This window comes from Poecilia reticulata, linkage group LG17, assembly GCF_000633615.1.
Source record: "Poecilia reticulata strain Guanapo linkage group LG17, Guppy_female_1.0+MT, whole genome shotgun sequence".
In the NCBI taxonomy this organism is placed as follows: Eukaryota; Metazoa; Chordata; class Actinopteri; order Cyprinodontiformes; family Poeciliidae; genus Poecilia; species Poecilia reticulata.
The window spans coordinates 9415275-9430940 of record NC_024347.1 but is presented as its reverse complement, the minus strand read 5'-3'; the positions used below and the strand labels follow the sequence as shown (position 1 = coordinate 9430940).

Below are 15666 nucleotides of genomic sequence, written 5' to 3'. Positions count from 1 at the left end.
GATAGAGGAACTTGGATTCATTGTGTGTGGTACTGTAGGAGTATTATATTGTTTTGGAAAGAGGTAAAAGATGCAATTGAGAAAATTATTTCCAAACAAATAATTATGGATCAGAAGCTGTTTGTGTTTGGACTATGCCCAGAAAAACATAATTATACTAAAAACGGACAAACTTTTATAAACTTAGGTCTGCTCAATGCAAAAAGATGTATATCACTTTTCTGGGGGAAGACCCATAGACCGACTATAAACCTGTGGTTGCAGCAGATGACATCCACCCTCCCTCTGGGAAAGATTACATGTGTATTAAAGGGTAAACAGAATCTGTTTGAATTCATATGGAATCCCTTTATTAGGTATGTCCAACATCTGAACTTCTTGGAGGACGGCGCAAATGACTGAAGATTATGTTCACTGCAGTTCCGAAAGACAATTCTATTGGAGGACATACACTGCTGAAGTAAATATCTCAGTATACGGATGAGGTGTAGATTATGCGATGGGTTACATTGGAACTAAGAATGTGAGAGATATTTTGTTCTTGTTTTGTGTTGTGTATTTCATTGTGACTTGAACCAAACTTCTATTATTACTGGCATTCTTTGTTAAATGTTTAAACGGTTTGTCTTAACTGTAAAATTCCAATAAAGATACTTGGGGGAGGAGGGGAAAGAGCTTCCAGCGCTGCCTGTCTCTGATGTTTCTCCCAGCATCTTTCAATCTCTAATCGGCGGCAGGGATTAGGTGCGTTGTGGATAAAAACTATCAGTACGGCATTTGGTTATAGCCTGCAGGGTAACGACCTGTTAGATCCTTCATCAGTTTTGCTTGTACAAATGACTCAAATGAAGTTATGTTCTTCCATCAGCTCTATCCCATTGCTCACTTCATTTTCTTCATTTGGGAGGTGATGAAGACTCACCTCACTGCTTCTGTTTTTATTTTTTGTTTTTTATTTGAAATTACAGCCAACAGTGATGCCATTTTCTAAATTTTCACCAGTCAAATGCAATAAGATAAAAATAACTCTTGTAAAGTTAGCTTCTGGACCAAAGCCCAGACACTAAACAGGTTTTGCTGGACCAAACGGCATCATCAACCCAGCATGCATTGCACAAGTGTAAAAATAGCAACCTCCATGGGTGAAAAATATAATGAAAGATATAAAATTTTGAAGTATAGGAAAATTACATGTCTGTCTGTTGGTTGTGAGGAATGTTATAAAAGATAATTCTGTTAATCTTAGGATTAGTCCGATCATCTAACGCAAAATGTTTTGTGAAATGTGGTTGATAATTTTTTACTTTGTAGTTTATAAATTTCCCATTTGTCATGTATTGATTTTTTTTACTAGTATTTGTGCATTTTACGTTTTCTTATTTGTTTTCCTTCTCTCAGACCTACAAGGCCTTTCTACCTGCCATGATCGCCAATAACCATGGCCATCTGGTCAGCATTGCCAGCTCTGCTGGACTCATTGGAGTAAATGGATTAGCAGGTGTGTCCTCCTTTGGCCGTATAATTGACGTGGTAAAGCAGGGCTGGTCCTAGGATCTGACATGTGCTTGCGCACCATGAAGCATGCAAGACTTGCTCTTTGTCACAACTGTAGGCCTGCCATGTCAGAAAGGCCCAACTTGCTCAAATATCATCCGTTCCAACACTGATTCTAGCATATCCACCCTCCATATTTCCTAGTATGCATTCCCTTGTTAATGGGATTGCACAGCAGGGATTTGACTTCTTATTTGACTTCTTGAGTTTGACTTGAAGAAAATAAATCAAACATGAAATATTGTAAACTGAGAAACTCAATCAAAGTTCTGTCCAAAGTATTAAAAGACAACATTGTGCCTGATGTAGGTGTTAATGCTGTAGGTGTTGATTGTGGTGGTGGAGTAGAGGTAGAGGAGCACTTGACCAGCAGCAAGTACAAAGTACCTTTGTTCCTCCAAGGACAGTAGTTGTCATTGGCCAATGCCTTCTCTGAAATACTTGGGGTAAAATTGTCCGTAGAGTTCTATTTTGATAAAATGTATGACCAAAAATCTATGAATTGGGTGAATCTGGATTTAATAACACACTACATTCACATATATACCCACTTTGATTATTTGAAAAAGATAGACAAATCAATAAAAAAGCCTATTAAATACAAATAATTTAAAGTCAAAGATTATAGTGAGCAATAATGAAATAATGAATGATTATCAGTGATTCACCTCATACTAAACCTCTTATCTGAGTAAAGTACAATCTTGTTTTAGAATAATTCATGCCAGATCAGTAGAGCGGCTACAACTTGCCAAAGAATACAATGTCTGACCTTAACAAAAATTGTGTAATGTTTTGTGGACTAATGTCCTGCAAACACTGACTTCAAGCCACAGTACACAGTGAAGATGGTGAAGTATGTTGGTTCAAGCATCATGATATGGGGATGATTCTTGTACTACGGTGTCTTATTTTTCGCATATCAAAGATCATGGATAGGTTTGAGAACACCAGAATACTGGAGGAAGTCATTCTGCCCTTGAAATGGGTGTTTCAACAAGACAATGACTCCAAACACACCAGCAAGCAAGCAAAATCAAGCTTCCAAAAAAAACTAAATTCAAGTAGTGTGGTCAGCACAATTCTTGGACCTTAATCCCATAGAAAAGACTTGCATACAAATGCTATTCATGAGGCAAAACCAAGAAATGCTGAATAATTGTGGAATATATTATAATTGTCCTGAGCTGCAATACCTGTTGACTGGTGCCAGAAGTTGGTTGACTTCATGTATTGATGTGAAGCAGTTGTCAGAATCCATTGTTATGCAACTAAATATTAGCTTATGATTCTCAGGAAAATTGAATCTTTAACCATTTCTTAGTTTATACATTTTTGAGTTTGGAAATAAACATGTCGATGCTTCTATTTTTTTAGCATTATATTTCTTGACTTTCTGTGAAATGTTATATCCAATTACAATTAAAATACAATTTATTTGAGGTTTACTCACCTTTTTAAACACACCATTATTGTGAACATAACTGTCCATTCCAAGGAGAATATCTAAATAAACCCACCAATTGCTTCAAGTCACTGACACTGACAGCAATCCCTCATACCGAGCTTTCATGCAGCAACAGTGGACAGAAAAACTCTCCTTTAACGGGAAGAAACTTCCAGCAGAACCAGAAGCTGACTGGGGGTTTGAGAAGACAGAGCAGACAGAATACACAGTCTACTTCTATTTTATTTTTGCCTGGGCATCTAACTGAATGGAAACATAATCTCTTTGCTAACCTAATCTAAAACTAACTAAATTAAACCCCTATCAAAATTAGTTGAATTAGTATCCATAATACATTTCAAACCAGTATGCTTTATAAAGATATATCAATTTTTATAACTATATGGCATATTATGTGTCTAATAATTTCCTGATTTTGGTAAATTAGAATGAACAGAAACCTAAATGCTAGAACAAGATGTGACAGTGTTTGCTAAACTTTCTCATTAATTTGTTCAAATTAAGAAGTTTAAATACCCTAAAGTAATTGTCTTCAGATAATTTGAGAATGTCCAGCCAACATACCATTCACCAATCAGATCCCTTCTGTGTCCTGTAGATAAATGTGTTTTGTTGTGAAATGTTGGTGTCAATCCCAAAACAAATGCAAAAAACCTTGTGAAAATAATACCAGAACCAGCTAGTAAAAGGGTGTTGAAAGGTGTTGATCTGTATCTTCTTTTCACATAACTGTGCATTCAGACTTTGATCTGAATACAGTGATAAAAGAAATCATTCATATGTATTTATCATAAACTTTACCACTCTCTGTTTTTGAGTCATTGATACAATGAATAGCACATCCTTAAATATTTTATGAAACTAAACTGTACTTTTGTTGACTTTTTTTTGTGTGTGTTGATTCTTCGCCCTACAGACTATTGTGCCAGTAAGTTTGCAGCTGTAGGTTTTGCTGAGTCGGTAGGCTTGGAGCTTCTAGCAACAGGGAAAGATGGGATCAAAACCACCATTGTGTGCCCCTACTTTATCAACACTGGGATGTTTGATGGATGTCACACCAAGTAGGTCTTTCTGCTTTAAAATCAATTTGAATTAAAATTTTTGCAGGTGTTTTATATGTGAACAGGATATCGTTTGGGGCTTGGGACAAAATCCTATGAACACATACACTTAGCAGTTCAGTTTTCCAGATATTAAATCTCTAAAGGACCTCGTCATGGTGTTTAACACAAACAATGCATAACACATATTTATATATGAAATGTGCTGTTTTGCAGAAAACTGCAAAACAACTAAAACGCGGAGTACCTTTAAATCTATACTAAAAACTCACCTGCTTAGAGATGCTTTTGAAACATAATCAACAATCTGATATTTGACAATGGCACTTGACAAAATTTAATGTTTCAATTGTTGCCTATGTGTTCTATGACTTTGTATTTTTATGACGTAAAGCACTTTGAAATAGGGCTGTTGTAAAAGAATACTCTAGTAATTGAGTACTCCATTTATTATTGTTAAGATTAATCGAGTAATCAGAAAAAACCTGCAGTGTTTATCCGCTCATCTGGATAAATACACCAGCAGCGCTATTCCCAGCATTTGCTTTGAAATGGTTACCACGCAGTTCCGGGAGGAGAAAGGCTGTCATGCCAGTCAACTTAAGAATGCTTATTTGTTCCCCCAAAATGATAAAAACCCAGAAAATTTGACATTATGCTGCTAGTACAGCAACAACTCATAGTTGGAACTGAGAGCGCTGCCCAACACAAATGATGATGCGGCAGGAACACGGTGAGCTAAATAATAAAACATAACTTAACGAAGCTTTGAGGCAGGTACATTTTCAAATCATTCAAAGAGTCGTTACATCCCTACTGTGAAATGCTTTGTTGTTGAAATGTTCTACACAAATAAAATTTGATTTGATATTCCTCAAACATGGGCCCAAAGCATTACTCATAGCTGAGAGCTTCAAAATTTCTGTTACAAACTTACTAACTAGCACTTGGATAAGCAGGCTCTGTGAACTACTGTGAATTGTAACAAAGTGGTGAAGACAAAGTCATGTTGAATTTAGGACTGAATCCTATGGAAGACCAAAACTGACATAATTAAAAATAAAAGCAGAAATGTATGTTTGTTTTTCCTTTTCCTTAAGCATGTCTTTTCGTCAAGAAATGAAAGTTATACTCACCCGCAAGTATAACTTGAGGGTGAAAATATCCACCCGCAAGTTATACTTGTGGTTCACATAGAGCTGTGCAATCAGAGCTAACGGTGTGTGTTTTAAACTCTTACCTTGATGTACAGTTCTCCAAAGAATTCCTCACAGGAGGTTGATGTAAATATTCATACAGATCAACCTTTTTTTTTTTTCTTTTAGAAATAAATCTGCTCCGCCAGTGAAACACTCAGAGCAACAGAGACGCTTGCAATCCGGCTTTTAATTAAAAAAAAAAAAAAATTATGACAAAAGAACAAAAGCTTGTATGAAAGCGTAGTATGTAAAAAAGAATATTATTCTAAAATATTAGAAAATAACAAAACATGAAAGGAATTTTGAAAAACGTTACATAGCTTGATGAGAAAGAATTCTTCTGATACTACTTACCCTGAATATATTATTTATAATGACAAAGCCCTGAATGAAATAGTTGGGATAGTAAATGGATTTAATGAATATTTTGTAAATGTAGAGCCTACGTTAGTTGAACAAATAAATGACTCAAACCTACAGGATGGGGATACTCTGGAAAATTGTATAAAACAAAATACATAATCTACCTGATTTCTGTAGACAAAATCGAAATTAAGGAAATGGTTAATCAATGTAATAATATAAAATCAATGGACTGGAATGAAATTAACATGTCACTTATAAAAAAGATAATTGATAATATTGCAGACCCACTGACTTACATCTGCAACTAGTCATTCATAACTGAAACATTTTCAAATGCAATGAAAATTGCAAAGGTTATTCCTCTATTTAAATCTGGCGATAAGCATATTTTAGTAATTATAGACCTGTGTCCCTTCTTTGTCAATTTTCAAAAATACTAGAAAAAGTGCTAAGTAAAAGGTTAGATAATTTCATTGAAAAGCAAAACATTCTGACAGATTGTCAATATGGCTTTATAGAAAACCGATCAATTTCAATGGCACTGATGGCAGAAGAAATTATAGACAATATGGATAAAAGGAAATTTGCAATTGGTGTATTTCTGGATCTCAAAAAAGCCTTCGATAACATCAATCATGACATCTTACTACAAAAACTGGAAAAGTATGGAATTAGAGGGGTGGCATTAAATTGGCTTAGAAGCTACATTGGAGAAAGGAAATAATTTGTAGAATTAGATGGCCAGAAGTCAGATTTACTAAACATAACTTGTGGGGTTCCGCAGGGATCAGTGTTGGGACCCAAATTGTTCAATTTGTATATAAATGACATAGTCAAAGTATCAAACCTTATAAATTACATTATATTTGCAGATGATACAAGTATCTTCTGTACTGGAGAAAACATTCAACAACTCTGAGGTGGTCAATACAGAAATGAAAAAACTACAACATTGGTTCAAAAACAATAAATTATCAGTAAATTTAGATGAAACCAAATTCATGATATTCAGAAACAATAAAAAACAGGAAAATAATCAAATTAAAATATCTATTGACAGTGTTGATTTACAACAAGTACATGACATAAAATTCTTGGGTGTCATGTTAGACGATAAAATCAACTGGAAACCACAGATCAGCCTAGTAAAATCTAAAATAGCCAAAATTGTTGCGATTCTGAGGGGAGTTAGTTGCGTACTGGACTACAAATCTTTATTTTGTGTAATACACTCATTGTACCACATTTAACATATTGTGTAGAAGTTTGAGGAAATGCATACAAAACAAATTTACAGCCATTATACGTCATACAAAAATAATCTACCCGAACAATACATAAAGCGGGATATTGGGAACACAAACCAGTTATTTATTAAATCGAATATAAATAACTATTTATATTTAATAATTAAATCATTTGTAATATTTAAAACTGTACAATTCATGTTTAAGGCCAGAAATCAGCAACTTCCACCCAATATACAGGAAATGTTTTGTGACAGAGAGGGTGGTTATAATTTAAGAGGTGAAAGATATTTTAAAAGACAACGTATAAGAACAACCAGGAAGAGTTTTTATCAGTGCATGGAGTAAATGTCTGGAATGGATTGAATAATGAGTTCAAAAAAAGTACAAATATATACCAGTTTAAAAAACTGATTAAAACAGAGCTTATTTCAAAATATGTTATATAAGATGTAAAAACTACAGTAAAAACAGTCTATTTATGGACTGTTTTATAGTCCATAAATGCTATTGATGATATAAATAGTGTTTAAATAATTGTACATATTTAAATATCATGGAAAGTGGAAACAAGTTGTCTCTTTTTGATGTTCTGACAGTTAATTGATTATAAATTGATAAGTATGAAAGGGGCAGGACATTATAAGATATTGTATCTTCTACCTGCTCCTTTCGAACAGAAAATATAAAATTTGCACGTCACTTTGGCAAAATAATTTGTTTTACCTTTTATTTCTTAAGTTTGTTTCATTCTATTTTATTTTGGGGTTTTTTCTTTCTTGATGGTCTTTTCTGTCTGTTCAAAATAAAAAAAAGGAAATGACAAAGCAATTTTGCTTTGTCATTTCCTTTTTTTGGTTGAAAATGCATGTCTAAGGAAACACAAAAGAAATATATACACTTCTTCACATAAACGTATGTACAAGGAATAGGAAAAACAACACATACATTTTTTCATGAGAACATGTATAAGTAAAAGGAAAATGCAAAGTATACATTTTTTTGATGAAAATGCAAATGTCAGGAAAAGACAAAAGAAAATAATTTCATTTGACGAAAACATGTTTAGAGAAAAGGAAAAACAAAAAAATAGATATTTCCGCTTTTACTTTTAATTATGTCAGTTTTAGTCCTCCATAGAATCCCAACCATCATCAACATAAAGTTTTTCTCTAATGTGGATTTTATTTTTCCTGAGTGCTGGAGATGATTGTAAAAATGACTGATTTACAGTGAAAAAAGCTGAGAAATTAATTCACTAGACTGTAGGAGAGATGAGAAAAATCCAAAACGACAATTACAGAAAACAGAATTTTGAGAATTCTTCACCTGAGTTTCCCCACTGTGAAAATAAAGGGTATTCTATTCTATTCCTCCAATTGTGTTGGAGTAACAAAGCATGTTTAAACATGCAGGACACCCTAGACCAGGGGTCACCAACTCCAGTCCTCAAGTGCTACCATCCTGCAACTTTTAGATTCACCTCTGCTCCAAAATGTCTGAATTTCCTCACCAGCATTCATTCCTCTCTGCAATAGGCTGGAAATGAGCAGTTTATTTGATCCAGGTGTGTTGAGCAGAGACACATCTAAAAGTTGCAGGACGGTAGCCCTCGAGGACTGGAGTTGGTGACCCCTGCCCTTGACCTTATCTTCTTGAAAAGACCCAGATATCCGGCTGCATAGACTGTTGAATAGAATAGAAGAGATTCTGTCAGTAGAAACCCTTTCATTCAAATTGATAATAGTTGAACTGTAATAGCTTTGAGAACAAGGTGGAGGTAAATTTGCATTTCTTGTTAGATCAGGAAATGATCTAACACAAACAGTAATAATATTCACAGAATCAAGACTAAGAAGGTGGTGTGATTTAACTACTGCACATTATTCACTCTTAGTTTTAATCTTGCTCATCCTGATATTACTTGACAACACTTTATTCACGGATGAACAAAAGATTTGTGGTGTTTTTCAGGAGCAGACTTTGGGTATTTCATGCAAAAAAAGAGCCAAACATTTTCTCTCAAGGGAAGCTAACGGTTGCTGTGTGTGTATGCCCCTCACCTTGCTCTAAACTTGATTGTAAGGCCTTCAATATGATACTTTAAAACATTGAATTAAATTATAAAATTTTGATCGACACTCATGCCTCGCTATCAAAATGAATAAATAGATTAAACCAAGTTTCTTTGGACTCTATTGTTGTTGCTGATGGGTGATATTAGGCACAGATAAGCTAAGGAAGCCTTTTAAATTTTATATGTTAAGTAGCCAAAATTGGACGTGTTTGTAATTTACATGGTTCATGATTTTGTCAGCCAATGCTGACAAAGGTACCAGGATTTTATTTTAGAGGAAAATTTGTTTTAACTGCCTTATGACCAAAATTTAAACATGAGAAAAAAGGGTTTATTTTGTTTCCGACTGTATAAAGCTTGAAAATGTGCAGTGATTCTGGCAGTTATTCATCCATGTTTTTTGTTTTTTATATGCTGTAACAGTTTAAAAGGCAAAACAAACACAAAACAACTTACAGGACAGTATTAAAAATTAATTAAAAAGTGAATGCAGTTACAAACATAGTCTAAATGAACCAAAGCTTTCAGACACATTTTCCAAGCCAATGACAAACATTACAATACATATCTTGTAAATGAAATCCTTGAACTCAATGACACAACCTGTCTCATTAAATGTGAATTAAAAAGAAAGAATGAGAGCAGCATTTTAAAACACAGTTTATGTGAGCAAGAGACAGCAGACGAAAAAACATTAAGGCAGTTTAAAAATACTGGGTGCCATAATCAATATGCTCATTGACAAAAGACCTCAGGACCTGAATGAATTTGTTAAATTGTTGTTTTCTTAATTTCTAGTTGTCGAGCAATATTGTGTTTTTCAATTTATATCATAGATCAGTATTGCAAAGTATACTATAAATTCTTACTCATGTTCGTTGAAAAATACAAAGCGTTGGTGTCATAATCCAGTCTTCAAGGAGTGTTTTAAACGTCCCGTTTAATCTCAGCTGTCGATTTATTTGATTTATTACGTTGCCTCTGCAGAACTTGATGACCGAGCTGCGTATCGGTGTATAAATGTGTGAGCGTTCGTGAGTGCAAATGGGTGAATGTGACTCTAGTGTAAAGCGCTTTGAGTGGTCAAAAAAGATTGGATAAAGCACTATATAAGTTCAGTCCATTTACCATGGAGAGATATATGGACACCCTTATGTAAAATTTTATTAACACCCCCCCCCCCCGCTAGTGCTAGTGTGCCCACTTGCTAGTGTGATACATTTCAGTAAATGTTCCTCATTTGTAAATTTATTTCTTAAGGATATGTGACTGGTAGTAAACAGGCCTTCATGAGGCTACTCAAATTTAACTTTTAGCTTTCTGCAGTTAAAGTGAAAGACAAACTAACATTGATCCCTTTCCAGAATTTGTCCCCGCTCATTGTGAATGCTACTTTGCTTCAGTCTTTTTCCTGTTGTTGAATCAACACTGATCTTCTCAGTGCTTCATGCTTTCTCCAACATAGTAAAGGTTGGTTTAAGTAGATTAAACTTTTTTTGCTGTAACACTTGCTAGTGTGATGCATTTCAGTAAAAGTTCCTCATGTGTAAATGTATTTCTTAAGAATATGTGACAGGGACCAAACAGGCCTCGGTCAGGTTACTCATATGTATCTTTCAGTTTTCCCCAAAGTTGAAAGTTTTTTTACAGTGCACAACCACACTCCAAGAGTTGCTCCAACATGGTAAATTGTTTTGTTACCTTTAAAATTATCTACAACTTTTGTCTGACTTATACGCTGTATGTTTCTTGGCCCTAATGATTCTTTCCCTCCACCCATTATCTTACATGCTTAAGTGTGTTCACTAACAAAATATAGTACACCTGTAGTTGTTAAGGTTCCATTACTAAAACTTATAAATGATCAATGTGAACAATAAGTCTGTATTAAAATATTTAATACAATGTGTATTATTTATTTAGATTTGATGTTTTGATGTGAGCACTTGGATTTCTATCAATTTATTGAATGATGCTCTGTGTAAATATTTATCAAACTGAATGGTCATTCAGGTTTTATACAGTTTTTACTATTCTTTCAATGTTTGTTGCACAAATTCAAATATATGCTGGCTATAAACCAACAATTCAGTCAGTTAATCTTTGCTTTTTTTTCTCACGGAGACTTACTTGCATCTTCTGACACCTTGCCCAACTTATAATAATATTGACTAAGTTTGCAATTGGTACACTACCTAAAAAAATAAAATAAAATAAAATAAAATGACATACTCACTACACAACCAAGCACCAAGAGTTGGTCAAAATGTGGTAAATTTGTTACCTTTAAAATTATCTACAGCTTTTGATGCTATCTGTTCACTAATGTTCACTAACAGACAGTACACCTCTTGTAATTGATAAGCTTATAAATGATCAATGTGAAGCATCAATATGCGTTCAAGAAGATCATATCAGATATCATGAAACTCAAAGGAATCAAAATTATAGCTTACAGAAAGGTAATGTATCATTTTCAGGGAGCTTAGACTGTATGAAAAGAATGATAGAATATTTCCATAGTATATTTCAATTTGCAGAATCATGATAAAACTTTAATTAACTGAATGATTAGATTGCATCTAGACACAAAAGAATCCGCTGTTAATTAGTAATCATACTATGGAAATGACCAAGATCTGAACAAACAAGAAACTTGACTACCTCAAGAGATTTCTCTCATAATGAACCGTCTGACTTTCTTTAGCCGACTAAATTTAATCTTACCAAATTTTTGCCATAGAGCAAACAGGTACTGAGTTTGAAACGTGGGTCAGATGCCTCCAGCCATCTGCTAAAGCTAGACTCCGGCCTTCTTCACTGTAAAATAATACATTCTGCTTAATAAGAGTTCAAGTCAACTTCATTTAATTCTCATCAACTTGTTGTTTGTACTCATCTTAAACAAGTGGCAGGAACTTTTGGATTTAAAAAAGAAAATATGCTTTATAAGTTAATCTATTTAAGCTGAGTCTGCAACAACTAGAATAAAATAAAAAGTGAACTATTTGAAAGTAGTGAGGATTTTGGGTGGTAAATGTTTAACATTTTAACATACACAGACATTACTCCATTTCTACTCAAGCAAACCGAGAGGTTTTGAACAGTACAACTATGTCAAGTAATGACACCATGTATCTTTAATCTGTGTAGTAAATATATTGCTGCTGCTGTAAGCAGAAAGTAAAATAAATTTTGCAGACAATAATATTTTGGATGAATTTAAGAACATTGTTTGCCAAAATCACACAATGTAACTACACTTGTCTTTTACATGTTGCAGTTATTGAATCTTTTGAGACAACTGGTTTGCATAAATTTAAGTAACTACAACCTATTTTCCTGCTCCACATACTTGGCTAGCAATTTGCCTGTTAGCTTCCCAGTCTTGATTCAGTCAAATCTTCTATCCTGTATCTCCTGTACTCTGATATTCTACTACATCCACTCTGTTAAAGCTTTGCTTGCTGGTCTTCATGCTATGAATGCAGTATCTGGTTTCTCTTACTTTAACCTGCCCAACTTGCACCTGATTGGCATGTTAGCCTTTCGATTCCCTCACAGTTCTTTCGAAAGAACGGTAAAATACTGGCGTCTGTAGCTGCCAGTAGTTTACCATTCTTTTGAAAGAACGGTAATCTACCGATTTTCTGAAAGAACGATTAAAAAAAATACTGGTACCTATAGACGCCAGGTTTTTTTTTTTTTACCGTTCTTTCAGAAAAACGGTAAAAAAAAAAAAAAAAAAAAAAAGCTGGCGTCTATAGGAACCAGTACTTTTTACTGGACATTTACCTTTTCAATTCTGTAATTACCTTTTAAAGTGGTGTACTATAAGTAAATACTGTAATGACGCCAACACACCGCAGATGTAGTACCGCCAACAGGGTTTATTAGAAATAAGAGCGAGCTGCTATTCCTTAGGCTGCAGCTCGCGCCAACTGAATAGCTTCACTGCTAACACACACTGTACTCTCCGCTCTTCCGGTATTATGTCAGATCCCGCTCCCCGAATCCCTCCCTTTGATGGACTTGTCATTTGATGACAAGTCCATCAAATGTGAGTGGAAGTCACATGGAACCCCATAACACTCTACACATAACAGTGATCACAATGCAACTTATAACAAATACACATAACCATATGGACCCCAGTAGAACTAAAATCCAGAATCGTTAAAATACTACGGTGGTCGACAGGTGCAAACGCGCAACAAACAAAGAAAAGACACAAATAAAAAAGAGATGCAAAAATATATATATAAAAATAAGTGTTCCAGACCACTAGAGCTTTGTGTCCGAATTCAGGGTTTGCATCCTTTCAAGCCTATTCTTTCATGGGCTTGAGAAACGACCGGTCTACGGAAGAGGGGTCCGGCGAAGGCAGAGCATTGCAGAGAAGCTGTAGCCTYCAGCTAGCTGCCTAGCCTCCACCTCGGTGTTATGTTGCTTAGCAGCCGTGACACAACATGATTTAAACAATGTTTGTAGCCGAGAATGTAGATGTATAAATCTCACATTTCTGCTCGGTTCATCAGTGCATCACCTAATTGCAATATCTGTCCGACGTTTTCCAAGACGTCAGCTCYCGCTGTATTAACACCCAGCTCCCCTCACCTGCTGCCAGCTGGTCCAGGTTTAGCATACCACGGGAGAACACCTGACTCATTTGGGCTTTCCTAAATGACAGTTAAACACAGATATTAAGTTAGGTAACATCTAGTTGTAATATTTTGGTTCACTCAAATATTTAATATATTCCTGAGCAAATCGGTTTGACTGATTAAAGTTAAGCCTAAAAACATAATAGTTTGATTAAACTGTATTGTCTTACCTGAGATTTCGAGAGTATTTGAAAAGGGATACTTTGCTTACATTCCTTGTGTAAAAGTGCTATACGTGTTTAAACATATTAGAATCAGACTAAGATTTTTTAAAAATGCAGCAGCCTTTATTACAAAAGGTGAAGAGTAATAGAGAAATCAGGTGAAAAAAGAAAACATACTCCGAGCCTGTTTTTTTTTTTTTCCTTCGCCGCTGTGTGATACACGTTGTCAAGGTTGCTAAGCAACATAACGCCACGGTAGAGGCTATGCAGCTAGCTGAAAGCTACAGCTTCTCTCTTCCTGTCGTTGAGGATCCAAAGATGCAAAACCTGACTTTGGACACAGCTGTTCTTTGTTTGACTCCCCCTAGTGGTCTGGATCACTTCTGTTTTCAGCATTTTTGTTGGCATCTCTTTTTTGTTGCATGTGTTTTTTGTTGCATGTGTTTTTCTCGTCTTTGCTGGGTGTTTGTACCTGTTGGCCACCGTAAAATACAGTGGTGGAAGTAAATATACCTTCAAATACTGGCGTTCCAGTATTTTTACTGTGAATTTAGTTTTACTATTGCATTAACTTTATGAGTAAGCTACTGCAAAGAAAACTGTAATGCTACTTTTTAAAGTACAGTCGTAGTTTTGCTATACCTAACCCAGTGTAAGCTTCTTAGAAGTGCTACAATTGGTGCGGTTCTAAAATGCATAATCTGCATTAATCAGAACTTCACATAACACAAAAGAGGATGCGATAAGTAACCGTCAGAACAGAATTTTTATTTAAAGGTACCACTATGCCTCAAACCACATATATTTCCAGTATATTCAAACATTCAAAACTAATAACACAAATCCATTCCTCAGAGAACTATTAAAAACATAGGCCTTCAAAGTCAATATATAGTTTCACTAACACAGGAATAAAAATTGAAGACTTTCAGTTTACAGCGACATAAACTGGGTTTAACTCATTAATTTCTACAGTGTTATGAACATAGAAACACAGTTCTTAAAAAAATATCCATACTTTGGGGTATCACTAAGCAAATCAATGAAAAAGGACTTCCAAAATCTAAAATTCAACATGGCTGAAATAATGTGGAATTCTAGTATTGAAAGGGTTTTAAAATGGGAACTATTAATGGTTTTCAAGAGTCCAAGTGGCACTTACTTTATTAGATGCAGATGAAGGCACCGTCCAACATGGAAAAAGAAAAGACAATTCAATTTAGATCCTAAATAATATGGAAACAGAAATATTTCAAAGAAAAGAAAAGGACAACAACTAACCTGAATGAGTTGCCACTCAAAGTCCATCAGGTTCTTGATGAGGGTGGAAACCTGAACATTGACTGTCACTTTTTCTTTTGAATGGTCTTTCCTGTCTTTTTGGATACCATCTTTCCATGACCGGCTTTTTGTGCCCCTTTCTGGGTAAATCCCAATGAAGCGACTAAAAAACAAAATCAAAATGGGAAAATTCTGGAGAATATAAATACTGTGGCATTCTGAATACAGCTGGTACAATATATAAATAAAGCTGTTTTTAATTATGTAAAGAGAAAACATTACCACCTTTGTCAAATGTTAGAAGGTAGAAGATGTAGATGTAGAAGATGGACAACACTGTCCTGTCTGGAATGTTGGTTGGACCCTCTCAAAGACAAAATGGCCTTCAATTCTGACCATGCAGAAAACTGCTTGCCACAGGGACTGTAATAAACCAAGTCCTTAATTGGAAGAACATAAARCAAATCCTCTTATTGATACAGTATGCATTTAAATGATCATCATAATAAAGAGTGTCCACTCTGCCAGGTAAAGTAAAAGCAAGGATCTTAAACTCCTCAATTGTCGTGCAAGTCACATCAATGT

General features: G+C 34.8%; 1 protein-coding gene across 1 annotated transcript in view; it reads left to right on the top strand.

The window, feature by feature from the left end:
* Window positions 1-15666, top strand: part of sdr16c5a (short chain dehydrogenase/reductase family 16C, member 5a) — a 79421-nt gene that overhangs the window by 27547 nt on the left and 36208 nt on the right. Inside the window, exons 4-5 of the mRNA XM_017310112.1 lie at window positions 1399-1498; window positions 3939-4083. Of these exons, the coding sequence (XP_017165601.1) occupies window positions 1399-1498; window positions 3939-4083 (245 nt within the window). The remainder of the gene's footprint in view (window positions 1-1398; window positions 1499-3938; window positions 4084-15666) is intronic.